This window comes from Leptosomus discolor, chromosome 3 (genome assembly GCF_034619465.1).
Source record: "Leptosomus discolor isolate bLepDis1 chromosome 3, bLepDis1.hap2, whole genome shotgun sequence".
NCBI classification, from domain to species: Eukaryota; Metazoa; Chordata; class Aves; order Leptosomiformes; family Leptosomidae; genus Leptosomus; species Leptosomus discolor.
In genome coordinates, this window is record NC_141393.1 from 38,350,349 (window position 1) to 38,364,155 (window position 13,807).

The 13,807-nt window shown below is 43.7% G+C and overlaps 1 protein-coding gene across 13 annotated transcripts in view; it reads right to left on the reverse strand.

Moving 5' to 3' along the window:
• ACTN1 (actinin alpha 1) overlaps nucleotides 1-13,807 on the reverse strand; it is a 90,694-nt gene continuing 76,887 nt past the window's right edge. For 3 of the 13 annotated variants that reach the window (XM_086463199.1, XM_086463192.1, XM_086463189.1), the window contains exons 13-21: nucleotides 12,622-12,730; nucleotides 12,000-12,140; nucleotides 9,839-10,021; nucleotides 8,969-9,103; nucleotides 7,975-8,154; nucleotides 6,903-7,049; nucleotides 4,872-4,952; nucleotides 2,598-2,756; nucleotides 1-762 (exon numbers count right to left, since the gene is read on the reverse strand). In XM_086463199.1, coding sequence (XP_086319325.1) covers nucleotides 604-762; nucleotides 2,598-2,756; nucleotides 4,872-4,952; nucleotides 6,903-7,049; nucleotides 7,975-8,154; nucleotides 8,969-9,103; nucleotides 9,839-10,021; nucleotides 12,000-12,140; nucleotides 12,622-12,730 — 1,294 coding nt within the window. In that variant the 3' untranslated portion in view covers nucleotides 1-603. Of the gene's footprint in view, nucleotides 763-2,597; nucleotides 2,757-4,258; nucleotides 4,325-4,871; nucleotides 4,953-6,902; nucleotides 7,050-7,974; nucleotides 8,155-8,968; nucleotides 9,104-9,838; nucleotides 10,022-11,999; nucleotides 12,141-12,621; nucleotides 12,731-13,807 lie in introns of all 13 variants that reach the window. The other 10 variants (XM_086463193.1, XM_086463190.1, XM_086463191.1 and 7 more) reach the window with 7 other exon arrangements.

Here is a 13,807-nt window from a genome sequence, read left to right on the forward strand (position 1 = left end):
TAGGAGGCATATTGTATTTTTTAATTAAATATGAAAACATGAGCTGTGTACATTATTTTTTTCCCTAGAAAACACAGCAATTTCAAAAGTTTATCATAAAATATTTTCATGAAATGAGTGAACCAGCAAACACATGCACTTGTGTGCCTTCCCCCCTCCCAAGATAAACGTGATAAGAGAGACATACGCGAATGTAAAAGTTAACAGAACAAGTGGCATTTTGTTGTTGTTTGGTTCTTTTTGGAAAGGATGGAATGTAACATTGTGCTCGACTTATGTCACAACAAAAAATATTTGGTGCAATATTTTAACATTTTCTTTTTACGTTTCAATCTGGTGGAGAAAAATACCTTTTTCTATAATAAAATATGTCTGTTCTTTTTAAAACTTTTTTGCACAAAATAATTTTGTAAACTGTCATTTCAAGGGCAAGGTAGGCAATGCCATGTCAATGTCCTCCCCCCACTTAAAAATGTGATCTGTTATCTGAAGCAAAACAGGGAAACACAAAAAAAGAGCGGAGCAGAGGCTGCTTTGCAAAGAGAAAGAAGGGTGTGTCGGACGGGGGAGAGGGGAGGGAGCGTGTGGTGGGAGAGAAAAAAGTTAAAGGTCACTTTCGCCGTAGAGAGCCGTGGAGAAGGACATGTAGTCCAGGGCGCCGGGCACAGCATCGCGGCCGTTGTAGGGTGCCATCCTAGCAATGCAGTATTCGGCCTGATCAGGAGGCAGTTCCCGCCGTAATTCGTCCACAGTGATGTAGTTCTGCAACAAGGACAACCAAGAAGGCAATCGTTACTTTCAGAAAACTGACCTTCCTCAGAGGGACAACCACCCCCTGTCCCCCCAGGGCAGCAGACAGTGGTCAGAGGCAGGACCCTGACAACGAGACTAGCACTGTACACCCACACAGGGAGCTCTCTGCGTGTACACCTTGCGAGGAAATGCAGTCACTTCCCACCGTTTGGACAAGAAAATGGCTTTCACATTGGAGAGAATGTTTTTGCAATGATGCTGGCACCCGTGAAAAAAAGACCTGGAGGTAAGTAAGGTAAATTGTTAGTGCAAGGCGGTGCCTTCCCCTTGACGGTGGAGGTCCTGCTGAAAGCAAATGGGAGGAAGCAGAAATTTCGTTTGGATCCTGTCCCACGCTGCCAGGAGGTGACAGCTGCTTGTGCTGCTTGGGAGTTGCCGTTCCCTCTCTTCAGAGGAAGGAAAGGAGCCATCCCCACTAGCTCTGGCTGGTGGCACCAATCCAGGCAACAGTCAAGCAAACATTTTGTATTGCTTCCGCAGTTCCCCCAACAATCCTTGCCTTTCACAGCAGACATCTTTAATAAGCAAAACTTCTTATGTAAATTTGGCTTCTGGAGACTCGCTGAGCTGAGGTAGCTTGGCTTCTCTCCATGCCGTAGGTAACAGTAGCCACCTCTTTGCTAACGAGCGTGCTGCCTTTAACAGACTGACTCATGGGCATTTGCAGTCTGTCTGAACAATGGTTCAGGTTTGACGCCATCTCTCTCTCTCTCGTGACTTTTTATTCTCCCCCCCCCCCGCCCTGCCTTTCAGTTTAATGATTGCAGTGAGTAAGAGATATTTTTCTTCATAATGAAATACTGCCTGATTCATGTTATAGTCACTAGAGCGTATTACTGACAAGAACATTTAACATACTGTACAGAGTGAGTTAATAAGTAATACTTGTATCCAAAAGTATCTATTTATTTAGTGATTAGCTTATTGGAATAATGTGGAATTTTCAAGCCTTGAAAGACATCAGGACTGGCTTCAGTCAGGTTGACGTCCAAAGGACAGGTATTGTGGGTTTCTACATTACAGATTATGAAAAGATTATTAGTGAAACATGGAAAGCAGTACTGGATTTAAGGGTAACTCATTACAGTCTGAGAAATGGTTTCCCACATTTCAAATGAGATGAATAAAATCATTAGCAAATATAGAAATATATTAATATTACATGTACATGTTATTTGTTCAATTATGTAAAAGATTAGTGGGGACTGTTATGTAAGAAAAATAAGATTACATAACTTTTTTTATCAGCTGGTTCCACTGATGATGCAAATTTAGAAAATTAATACTTTTAGTATCGTCCTGTGAGCTTTCCTACTTTTGGCCGATTTCTATGATTAACAGATGCTCCTCTTGCAGATACAGCACATCCTCAATGAAAATCTCCTATTGATTGTATAACAAGTGACACACATATATCTGAGAAAGGTTATCCCAAGTTTACAGCTGTCAGTAATTAATAGTTTTTCAAGACTAATCAAGAACCATCTGTTGAATTTGTTCATACATTTTAAAATAACAAATCACAACCAAGCTCTTAATTAAATTTTTAAAGCAAGAGTGGGCAGTGAAGTTCTGACTGACAGCTGAACAGGACTTTCAAGTGCCTTGGCAGGCGGCTCATTAACCCACACTTTAGCCTTGCACTCCTCCAGTGCTACAGAATGTTCCTGTGAAAATACCCTCCACGCTGGAGAGTGCTTCCCTCGACACTTTCTCTCGGAGACGGGAGAGAAAAAGAAAAGCAGGAGCAATGCAGAGCAGGAAAGGAAGACGTGGAGCCTGACCTTATCTCCAGCCAGGATCTTGAAGGAAGCCATAACCTGGTCAGCAGTATCTGTATCTGCCGTTTCCCGGGACATGAAGTCAATGAAGGCCTGGAATGTCACTACACCCAAACGGTTAGGGTCAACGATGCTCATGATGCGGGCAAACTCTGCCTCTCCCTGGAGAACAAGAGAGTCATGTAAGCCTGGACGTTTGGGCAGCAATGCTATGAAAGTGGGGAGAAACTGTTCAGCAGCACATCTCACAGCTAGAAAAACAAAGCCAAATAGAAACCACTTCTGGGGTTTTTATCAGGACATTTTTTTTACCTTGCTGTTGTGTACAAATGCTTCCCGCTCATTTGTCCCTTGGCATAAAATAGTCTCAGCTGTGACCTGAGACATCCAGCTCCATCTAACTCTAGGACAATGCTCCTAATCAGGGAACAATATCACACACACTTCAGGGGAAGATGCAAATTTCTCTGTAATACATGTCGTGCTAGATGTCTCTAGCAATATTTGAAGATCTGCCCTCCTCAAATCCTTTTACTTTCATTTACTAAAAGAGAACTTCTATGGTTCTCTTCAGCTGCCAGTACAGAAACCACCAGAAGAAACATCTCTGGGGTCTTTAATAGCATGTGGTTCATCTTAACTAGACAGCTTTTGGAAAGAAGGATTTGCGTATCTGGAGTGGCCCAGGGAAGTAGCCTTCACAAGGAAGAGCCTACAGAGAAATTTGCTACAGAAGCCAAAACCTTGTAGTACAGCTTTCTGCCTTTTTTTTTTTTTTTTTTTAATATAAACAGAAGATCATCTATTCTCATCTCTGGGGCTCCTTCCTCCCTACGTAAGGAGGAGGGCAGAGCACAGCTGAGTCTTCTGAGAACAGGCTCTTCTAACACATCTAGAACAATACACCTTCAAGAGTAATTAAGGTTATCTAATCAAATGTTACTGTGGCTTGGCACACTACACTAAGGAGTCTGTATTTATGCTGGGCTGAGAGGGAGATGAATAAACACTGCTTTGCCTGACATCAGGAGCAAAGATACTGCAAGCACAGCCGAATATTTTGCACTACGCTCTTCTCCTGCTCTTGATGAGCATCAGCCTTCAGTGAAGCTCTTCCTATTTGTTACTGTGCTTCCCATGTTGCCATGTGTTACTGTTCTGAATATGCAGGTACTCCCGTGAGGGAAAAGCTACGGGGAGGATGACTGGAACTTGAACTTACATGTAGAGGAAGAGAGATGTGAAATAAATGGTAGGAATGAGAGGACCAGCGTTTGAGTGTATTCAGAAATCAGGTCATATGTACTTCCAGATAAGTTCAACTGACGCTTAGGGCTAGGGAGGTTGTGTGTGCTGTGCAGAGTGCAGGTACCAATATAAGAAAGTTTATTGTTTCTTCCACTTGTAGTTACACAGTTTGATAAATATAATTCTTATTTGAAATACACGGGAATTAGACAATAATTTCCATTTTTTTTAACCTGCAGCTACCGCTGCAAGTCAAGAATTTCACATGTACAACTAATAATAGATTTAACATCCATTACTGATAATTCTGGAAAATAAGGCTCTATTTACCTTGATTCACTACACATTCTCCCTTTATTTTTGAAAGTGCCTACAAGAATCACTTTGAACAGGAGTGATAGAGGGCTCTACATTACCATATTGTAACCCATGGAGATAAGGCAGGCTCGGAAATCTTCACAATCCATCATACCAGTCTTCTTCTACAGGGAATGATGCAAAGATGGAAAAAGCCAAGAGAGAAAAGGGAGACCAGTACAGGGAGAAATGAACCCACAGAAGACATTATACAGAATGAGTTTCAGGGGGGAGGAGATGGAAGGGAAGATTTACAGGACCATGAAAAACAATAGAGGAAAAGTAGTTTGTGAAACCATGAAGAAGCAAAGGTGGTTTGGGGCATGGAATAGTTTACACACAAGGAACATATTGATGATGAAGAAAAGGAATGACGAGATCAAGCAAGACATATTGAGGGATGGACAACAAAAGGAGCGTTAAGTGACACAGAAGTAAATAGAATAGTTTGAAGACATAAAAGGAATTCTCCCAAGACAAACAATTAGGGGATTAAGAAGGAATAGATACCGAAGTACGTTTGGACAGTAGTATAAAAAGTGATGTATACATATAGTCAAACACAAGAACAGCAATGACAGATGGATTAAGACAAACAAGAAAAGAAAGGGAAAAACTGTTATTTTTTCCACAGTTTAATATCTGTCTGTGTTCACCACTAGCATTCAGTACCTGTGCATCGTTTCCAATATCGTAACCCAAGCTGATGAGACAGGCTTTGAATTCCTCAGGGCCAAGTGTGCCGGAGTGGTCCTGGTTATGCGGTGTGCCAGGCAGCAGGACATGCAGTGCCAGTGGGGTGACGGTGTGGGCAGAAGGGAGACACAGAGGAGATCAAAGGGAGGTGGAAGGAGAAAAACAGGTGCACCATGCAGTGGGTGAGGAGAGAGGGAGAGGAAGAATGACATGCAGACAGAAAGACAGGGAAGAAAAATAAAAAGTGCACAACATTAGATATCACAATGACATTTCAGGATGTGCTAAAAATGCTCTTGGAACAGTTCCTTCTCAGAGAGCTCGTCACATCTTGAGAGCATTTGAATGACAAAAACAGTTGATGCTCAGAAGCCTCAAGATCTCCATCTCCCAAGTGAATTACTTGCGTCACTGCTTGTTATCCATAGTGTCAAGAAGCCCTGTGTTTCACTAGCAACCCGGAGTGCAGGTAAGCAGGCAGAGGCAGTGGGAAGCATTGCCTTAATCTTCTAGTCAAAAGTCCCACTGAAGGAGTAGGTGAGGGCAGGTATGTTTGGCGACACACCCAAGGAAGCTTAGCTGTCAGGGCATCCCAGGAACAGAAAAGGAAAAACAGCTGAAGCTCAGGGGAGCAGTGTTATGGCTGTATTTATAAGACCTGCACATGAGGTGAAGCTTTGACTGGCAAAGCCATTTCAAGCGCTCAGCTCTGCAAACAGCACTGCTGTACAGCGCAGCACAACGTGGCTTGGCAGCTGCTCTTCCCTTTGTTCATTCCCGCTCCCCCAGTGTTTCGATGTACACATCAAACTATACACAAGCTACCGCAGGAACTGAGAATCCCCATCCACCCTACAGAATTTTAGCTCAGGACTGTCCCCAAGCACAAAGAACCCCGGCCGGCCGCCACCACCTCTGGCCAGATTGAAGTAGCTACAGGCAGGATGGTGGGGCAAATTCCAAGCAACTTTCCTCAAAATGTCAGCTTTTAAGGTCGGCGTTAAGCCTTCACAAATCAAATACACGGCTGAAGATGGGAAATCCACGTTCTCTCTGCATTATCGTTCAGACTGCTGTGGAGGAAGGGGCAAATGATATGAAGGTCAAAATATAAAAAGTACAGGGCTTTATGGGTCCCTCTGCTATGAAAAGAAGCCCTGGGTTTTGTTTTTTCTTAGGCAGCTAGAGAAGGGCCGAAATAGCCATTCAGCAGTATGAAAGTGTTGTCAGTCTCTGAGGGCAGGCTGCAGCCCTGCTATCTGGAGACCTTTCAAGCAGTCTGGCTAGGGCAGCAAGTGGTGGAGAGCAACGTTGGCATTACTGACTTTGTATCTCTACAGGCTGCTCGTGCATTTCCAGACAACATTGAAGGGGTTGATAATGAAGCCAGTTTCAGGCTTGGGCTGCTGTCTCTGCTTCTCTGCATGACACCTTTGTGATTTGGGTTGTAGAAGGAAGAGCTACAGACAGGCTGGCGAACTGAGAGGAGGAGAATTTCCTTTAAGGAATTCCTTTCTTATTGCATCTGTTAGTGCCTTGGCCTGTACTTCCACAGTAAGGTAAGGCAGGCTTGACACATGCAATGCCATGGTGAGTATAGATCCTCCTGTTTGCTCCATACAAGAGCAATGCTGCTTTCTTCAATACAGGTTTATGTGATGGTATGTCAGAGTGGAGGACAGCTCCGCCAAAGAACTTTATAAATCAAGATAATAATCTGCTCTCTGGAGAAGATGAGGTAAAAGTCTAATTTCCTAAATAAGTCTTCAAACTTCTCCACACTTCAGCTTTATTAGGAAACTTAGCAGTTTCCTGTGAAGATATACTTCTCCCAGCCTAATGATCACTTAACAGTCTTCACAGGAATGACTGCTCCACAGGAGTGGCGTTTTTAAGAATGAAGCATCTTCTATTGATCTAGTTTTATCAGAGCGACTGTTTTTCATTGCACTGTGCAGGCTACATGGAAGCTTGTACCTTACCAAGCTGCAGTCAGCACTGACTTACCCTGTCGAAATGGTTGAAAGAAGCCCGGAACTCGTTCATCTGTTCCTGGCTGATTCCTTTGGCATCACGGGTCAGAATCTGGTTTTCCACTTCGTTGATGGTTCTAGCAATTGTTGTTAGTAACTGCTCCCAGCCCACTCGGATATGCTGGAAAAAGAGGACAGGACAATTTTAAAATGAAAAAGTAGCTCTTCTGCCTCTGAGGCCAGTGGATCAAATGTGCTACTTGTTGCAAATTAAATGATCCTGGTGGCCAAGGCAGGAGAGGTCCATTTGCTCAGAAAAGCTTCCTTCTTATCTGCAGTGGGGGCCAACCAGATGCTTAAAATCTGAATTTTGACTGAGAAAAATATTGAAGAAGCCATTTCCTGATGTTAAGAAAGTCTTGGTTCTATTGCAAGTTCCTTTGCCTTGTCAGAGCAACATATTGGGGGACTTTAAGACAAACAAAGATCAAACCCAGTGCTTCTAGGACTTAGTTGGGCAGAAAACTCTCTTTACCAAGAAAATAAATAAACCACAGCCCCTGGAAGACAGTGGTGCTCCACTGCCTCTGCTGTTGCTTAATGGAGAGCTGGCCAGAAACCAAAAGACAAGTTTCAAAGCCTGTCTGTGTTCTGCTGGACTCATGTTGAACTCAGACTGCTTCCAAGAAACCTCATGTCGTCAACAGAAAGCCAGACTCCGATTTTAAAAAGCTTTTGTTGGACTTTTTTCTTCTGCCAGGCTGTGGCAGCTCAAAATCACCAGCACTCCCCCAGTCTTTCTAATCCCAGCTAATGGGCTGCCAGAATCGGGTGGTAGGAGAAACAAGACCAGCTAATTTTTCAAGCAACACTGTTGATCTCATTCAGGTTATTTCTATTGTCTGTATTTGGAAGTACATCTGAATGGGTTGGCATGAAGTACAGCAAGGCAAAAAAGTAATTCAGCGACATGTTCTTGCATGCTTGGCCACATTGTCAAGCTCTCCATTTTCCTGAGAACCACAACATATTGCCAGACCTAGATGTGGCTGGTGCTAACTGGCCACAGCAGATGAGGCTGGCTGATTTGCTGCCAAAACATTTACCTCCATGGTGTAGTTGGTGTGCTTGTTATCAAAGATAAGCGCTTCCTGGATCTGTTGGTGGTCTCCTTCCAACTGGTCAATCTTTGGTTTGTAATTCACAATGCTTTTCTCATACTGCCGCAAGTGGTTGAGCTGGTCCTCCAGGGTCCCATGCATCTCTATTGAAATGCGGCCAATCTCCTGCATGAGCAAAGCCAAAGGAGTTAGACCCCATTGGAAGGACAAGCCTCAACATGCTTGACATTTACTGCAGCGATTTAATGCTCAAAAAAAAAATCTCATGGAGCAGTTACTTTAAATGAGCCGAGACAGCGTCAGCAAAAATTTTAGCAGAGCCCTGAACATTTTCCAAGTGAGGTGACTCACAAGAGATGTGTCTAATACAAGGATACAAAAGAAAAGAAAACTGCAGTCCATAAGCTATCAATGTACCAAGCCAGATCTTTTTCTGCTGCTAACTTACTTAGTCCCTTCATACAGACATATTTCTGTAATTGCTCTCTTCTTTACAGCTCCTGCTATCAGTAATAGCTTCATATTTTTCCATTTTTTCAGCTCCAATTACTTTAACTCAAATCTTACCTAACGAGGTAAGATCTCCCTCAAAAATGGCTCCTTTGCTGTTGTTTGATATGCTAATTGTATTCATTTTGTCATATGTATCAAGACCATTGCCGTGAAAGCAGTTACACAAAATACACCTCTGATCTAGGGTTTTTAACTTGCCGCACATAAACACACCTCTACTAAAATACCAGTGTTCCCCATTTTAAGTCGTGTTTTTTTATCTCTGTACTAAAGAGTCAGGGGAAGAAAAGTACAAGCGCTTTAGTAACCAGTATCAGTCTTGGGATTCTCCATTATTTTTTATGAAAGTTTCTCTCGATGTAACCTGAAGGAAGAACGACAATGACAGTGGTCAAGAAAGACCAAGGATAAGAATATCAGTGAAGACCACAAAGGAAACAGACTTTCAAAATGAGCAAAGCACTACCTCCATCTTGGTCTGGATCCAGGGTCCAATGACGTTGGCCTGTGCACCGAACTGTTTACGAAGTCGTTCATTTTGCTGCTGGCGAGCATGTTCTTCCATCAGGGCCTGATCCCTTCTGGGAACCAGCTGCCGCACCTACAACAAAGAGTATGGAAGTGTGCAGTTTATACATACAAAGGCACTGGTGTAGTAAATGTAGACATTGCCGCAAGGAAGGGAGGAGTGGGTGTCTGCACTGAAAACAAGCAGTCACGCAGTTTAGGACACGCTGGGAGGGCTCATGGAATATGAATCCTGTCTGCTGTAGGATGCACACTGCAAACTCATCTCAGGCCACGGAAGACCAGAAGAAGCTTCCGTTCACTACTTTGTTTGGTGGCTCATGTTAACTGAATTGCAAGACCCTGTTCAGATCACACTTTCGTGATCTGGTTGGGTAGTAAGAACCATCAGCAGAGCTGGTATGGAGAGTAGCTGGTCTTTTAGGATTGCAGCAAAGGAAGGCTACTTGGCTGTGGAGGTAAACCATCTGAAAGGTTGAATGGTGAAAAAGGATAGTGACTCACATGCCATACTTACTTGCTTGTCAGGTCAATTGAGGACTGAAAACCTCAAAGCTTTTAATTTAGCATCTTTCATTACAAAAATACCAAGCAAAAGGGATTCATATAAATGCCCTTAGGCATTTATATGAATCACCTTGTCTACTTCCCAAGCATGTGGCTGAAAACAAATTACAGAAAAAAAAACACTAAAGCTCAGCAGTAAGTATGAGAGGGTAACAGAAGAGTAAATAATCCACTTCCTGAGGCCTGTGATTTGAGCAGCGGCATCGTCCCACACTAACTTGCAAGGCTGGAAAGAACTCACATGTTCCCATTTGCCATTGATCTCGTGTGGGGTGATCGTAGTGTAAGGATTCGTTCCTGCCATGTTGACATGGTATGTCTGGACAATCTTTGAGACTTCATTATGGATTCCCAGGATGGCCTGTCGCTCCTTGTCGGCATCTGGCAAAGTGGCTTTGAACTGTTCGTGGGCTGTGGTCAATCCCTGCAGAAGGAAGGCAGCAGCAAAGGGAGGGTAAGAGTGTTAGTTGCTGAATAGCCTCTTCAGCAAATACATCCCTGTGGAAGTGACTGCAAAAACTTACATATTCGCAGGATACAAAGCAGGCTACCCTAATATGCTTTTCAGGTTCTCTCAGCATCACTAAATGGGCTGTTTTAAGTAGTTAAATGATGTGAAGACTCGTTTTCCCTCTGCTTCTGTCCCACGTTGACCAGTGACAGAGATTACACCCCAAAAAATAGCAGAATAATTCTGGCTCATAATTTAGGGGGAACTATTTCTCCAACATTGCTCAGTGAGTGCCTGTCAGCCCCTTTGGGAAGAAGATATGCCTACTAGTACTACTATAAAGCAGTCATGTCTCACTAGTGTAAATGCACGTTTTTCTTCTCCCACTAGGTACGCGCTAGTTCTACACTCAAGATAACTCCAGATGAATAATAAGAGTCAGATTCAGTTTGATCAGCATCAGTTAGAACAAGGTGAAGGTCTTCCAGCCAACAGCAAACTCGCACAGGCAACATATGCTCCTGCTGCTGCAAAACAGCTCCTTCTCCCTGAACACAACAGGCCCTTTCTGTTCCCCGTCTTGTTGCAGTGCCCGGACTGTGCTCCAAAGACCGATGGTGGGGGCACGCTTGCTGGTAGTTTGTGGACAGCTGACAAGCCAGTTGGTCCTGGCTCATCTCCCACTGCTTCTACAGGCCTTTAAGGTACTTCATCCCAGAAGCCTGGAAGATCAAGACTAGGGAAGCAAACACAGGGAAAGAGGCAGCAAAACGAATGGGGGACAGAAAGATATGTGCAGGGATAATCAAGGGAACAGTGCAGACAGAAGAGGGAATGAAAGTAAACTGCATGATTGACCACTCTCTTACAACACACAAACTGTAACTACTTTTTTGTAAAATTACTTCCTTACATGGTGACTCATTAATTTGCAGCTGCTGCAGTGGCCATAGAGATGTAATGCAAGTCTTGGGGGGCCTGGGAAATATACTGGCAACAGTCACAAAGAGATGATGGAACTGTTTAAATGCTGTTCAGATTTGTTCTGCATTATGAAGGACTTAATGAACCCCTTTGTTCAGGAGGGAAGGTTGGAAGAAACAAGCAGCAGCTCAGTAACAGAGCTGATACCAGGCTAGGGCTAGGGCTACTTCACTGCCCCTTCTGGCTGCATAGTGTCCCCTGTTGGTCTCTCGTCTGCTGCGTCACTGATGGCCACGTTGCTATCAGCCATTCCTGCAAAGAGCTGACCTGTATTCTTTTCATAAGCCCACCAAGAAGGACAAATACAAGTCCCCACTGCAACCCAGGGAAGAGTAAGTCCTGCTCTCAAAGGTCTGAAAATTACCTGTAGATATCTCAAGTTGCTTTTGTAACACCCTTTCAGAAAGGGAAAAACTAAGATACTGTCTCTGCTGTCTTGCAGGAGGTAAGACTTTTGCTTCAAATGGTAATCCACCACCAAAGTGGACAATTCTGATTTTTCTGGTGCTCAGCACCAAAACCCAGCTGGCAGCTCAACTGCCCTCATGGCACATCCTATCACATAGGACCACATGATCTGGATGTGACATTACATGGAACAACTGACCTGCAGAACCTGTGAGCAGCACTAAGCTTTGCTCATGTGGGTTAAAAAAACCCCACAAGACCTAAAAGAGTCTCTCAATTTTTAGGCTTTCATTAATAAGACTCTGGAGTTACACTGAAAAATCCACTTTCAGTTCTTTGTGTCCAGCTAGGATAGTGTGAGCATGTTTCACACCTATTCAGATCCAGGTTTTGGAGGAAATCAAAGAAAAACATACTCCTTTTTGCTTCTCTTGCTAAGGCTTACTCACTAAAGCAGAAGCACCAAAACATGACCTACAAATTCGACACTACTAGGAATCCAGGAGAACCCTGACTTCTCTCTGACCCAGCCTGACTAGTGCAAATGACTACTTTGTACCTGGATTTCCTCAATGGTGTGAACAATGAACGTGTCCTGCAGGTCCTCCATGGCTCCTTCCATCCAGTTATTGAAAGGGGCAGCTCGTTTGGCATATTCCAGGTACAACTGGTCAATTGTTTCCAGTAGCTTCTCTGTCCTCTGGGCATGCACAAAAAGCAAAAGAAAATCAGGAAAGATCGTTAGAGAAGAATAATCAGATAGATACGTGAGTTGTCTGAGCTGCTCCTTCCTTTCAGACCTCCTTGGTGTTCCCAGGATGGCATTACAGTAAAAATCTCTCTGCTGTTAAGAAAGTGCACACAGGATGGATATTTTTCTCCGAAAAAAAAATCTGAGGTCCTTCGGAATAAAACAAAACAAGTCTTTTCAAGCAGAATGGAATTACAAAACACAGAAAAATAAAAGTAAATCAATAGCCGGAGCAAATGAATGCCATCATAATTGGGCTGAAAGACGAAAACCAGGCTAAATATACAGAAATGTAGCCCTTGTTTACAGTCCATGATGTTCTAGGAGTGCACAGAAGAGCTGAAATTGGTTGCTCATGCTCATGGCATCTTGCTTCCCATAAATGACCTGCCCATGTAATCCCTAAGGTCCAACTTGCAACATGTCTCACCTCCAAGGCTTCTCTACGTTTCTGGGTTAGGGCACCCAGATTATCCCACTGATCACAGATCTTCTGGCACCTGGCATTGACACTGGGAGAGTCGTAATAGTCCAGCTCACTAAAAGGGATGGGGAAAAAAAGGACAAGAAGTCAAATAAAAACCTTTTGGAGAAGGAAGAGAAACCCATTAGAAATCTTTATCAGCCTTGAGGACAGATTCTGACAAAGAGCTCGTGGTCTCTGAAAGTAAAGCAAGTCAGGAAGACAGCAGTATCTAGTTTTGGAGACACTGTGTGCTGTGGTACATCAAACAGCACAGAACAGGAAGAAAAACAACCACCACCCAAGGCCTCAACAAACACTGGTGCTGGCTGCCTGATGGGAATAACTTGGCACTGGGTGAAGGGAGCATAGACTTTTGCTCAAGATGGGAATAAACAGATTATGAGCAGAGCAAGATGTCCCTGTATTCTGCTTAAGGACATCATGCAGGCTAACTACCTGCATCTTGTACATCAGAATGGGCAGTGAAGATTTTATTATGAATACAAAGAAACTGCTTAAGGTCGTTCTAAGAGTTGCAGAGTACAGGTGGCAAGGAATAGCTAAATTACACGATCCATTCATTTATTTAGGACAATCCTAAATTACAGTGTAGGTTTCTCTCCTATATGCCCGACAGGGAGTGCTTGTCTGAGATGTGTATAGGCTGTCACTCATGGAAGAAGATGGGCTGGTAAGAGTCCAGCTGGAGAGCACAGGGGTAAGCTGAAGCTTGTGGTCTTGTATTGCTTTGTGCTCTTGGTTCTGCACATGGTCAAAGAGGGAGAAACCTGCAGGGAGAGGGAGACCAGCCAAACTGGGAAGTGTCAGCCTTGAAAGAGAAAGCAGAGTAACTCACTGAGTGACCCTGGGCCATTGATGAACGTTTCTCTAAGCAGTAATGCATGTTTAAAGTTTCCTCTTGCCTCCCCCAGCCTAGTTTCTTCCCACCATTGTATTGCGGTCCTGAGGTGTCTGGGCACAACTACTGGTGGAGTCTTGTGATAAACTAGTCAGGAAACTGATTTGGGCTAAAAATAACTTTTTCTTTGCTGGGTTTTTAATCCAGCTCAGTTCCTTGATCTACTTTGCTGCAGAGCCAGCACTGCAGCTGAAAGAACTGCTTCTGAAAGCCTGGCTTCTAACACCTGTG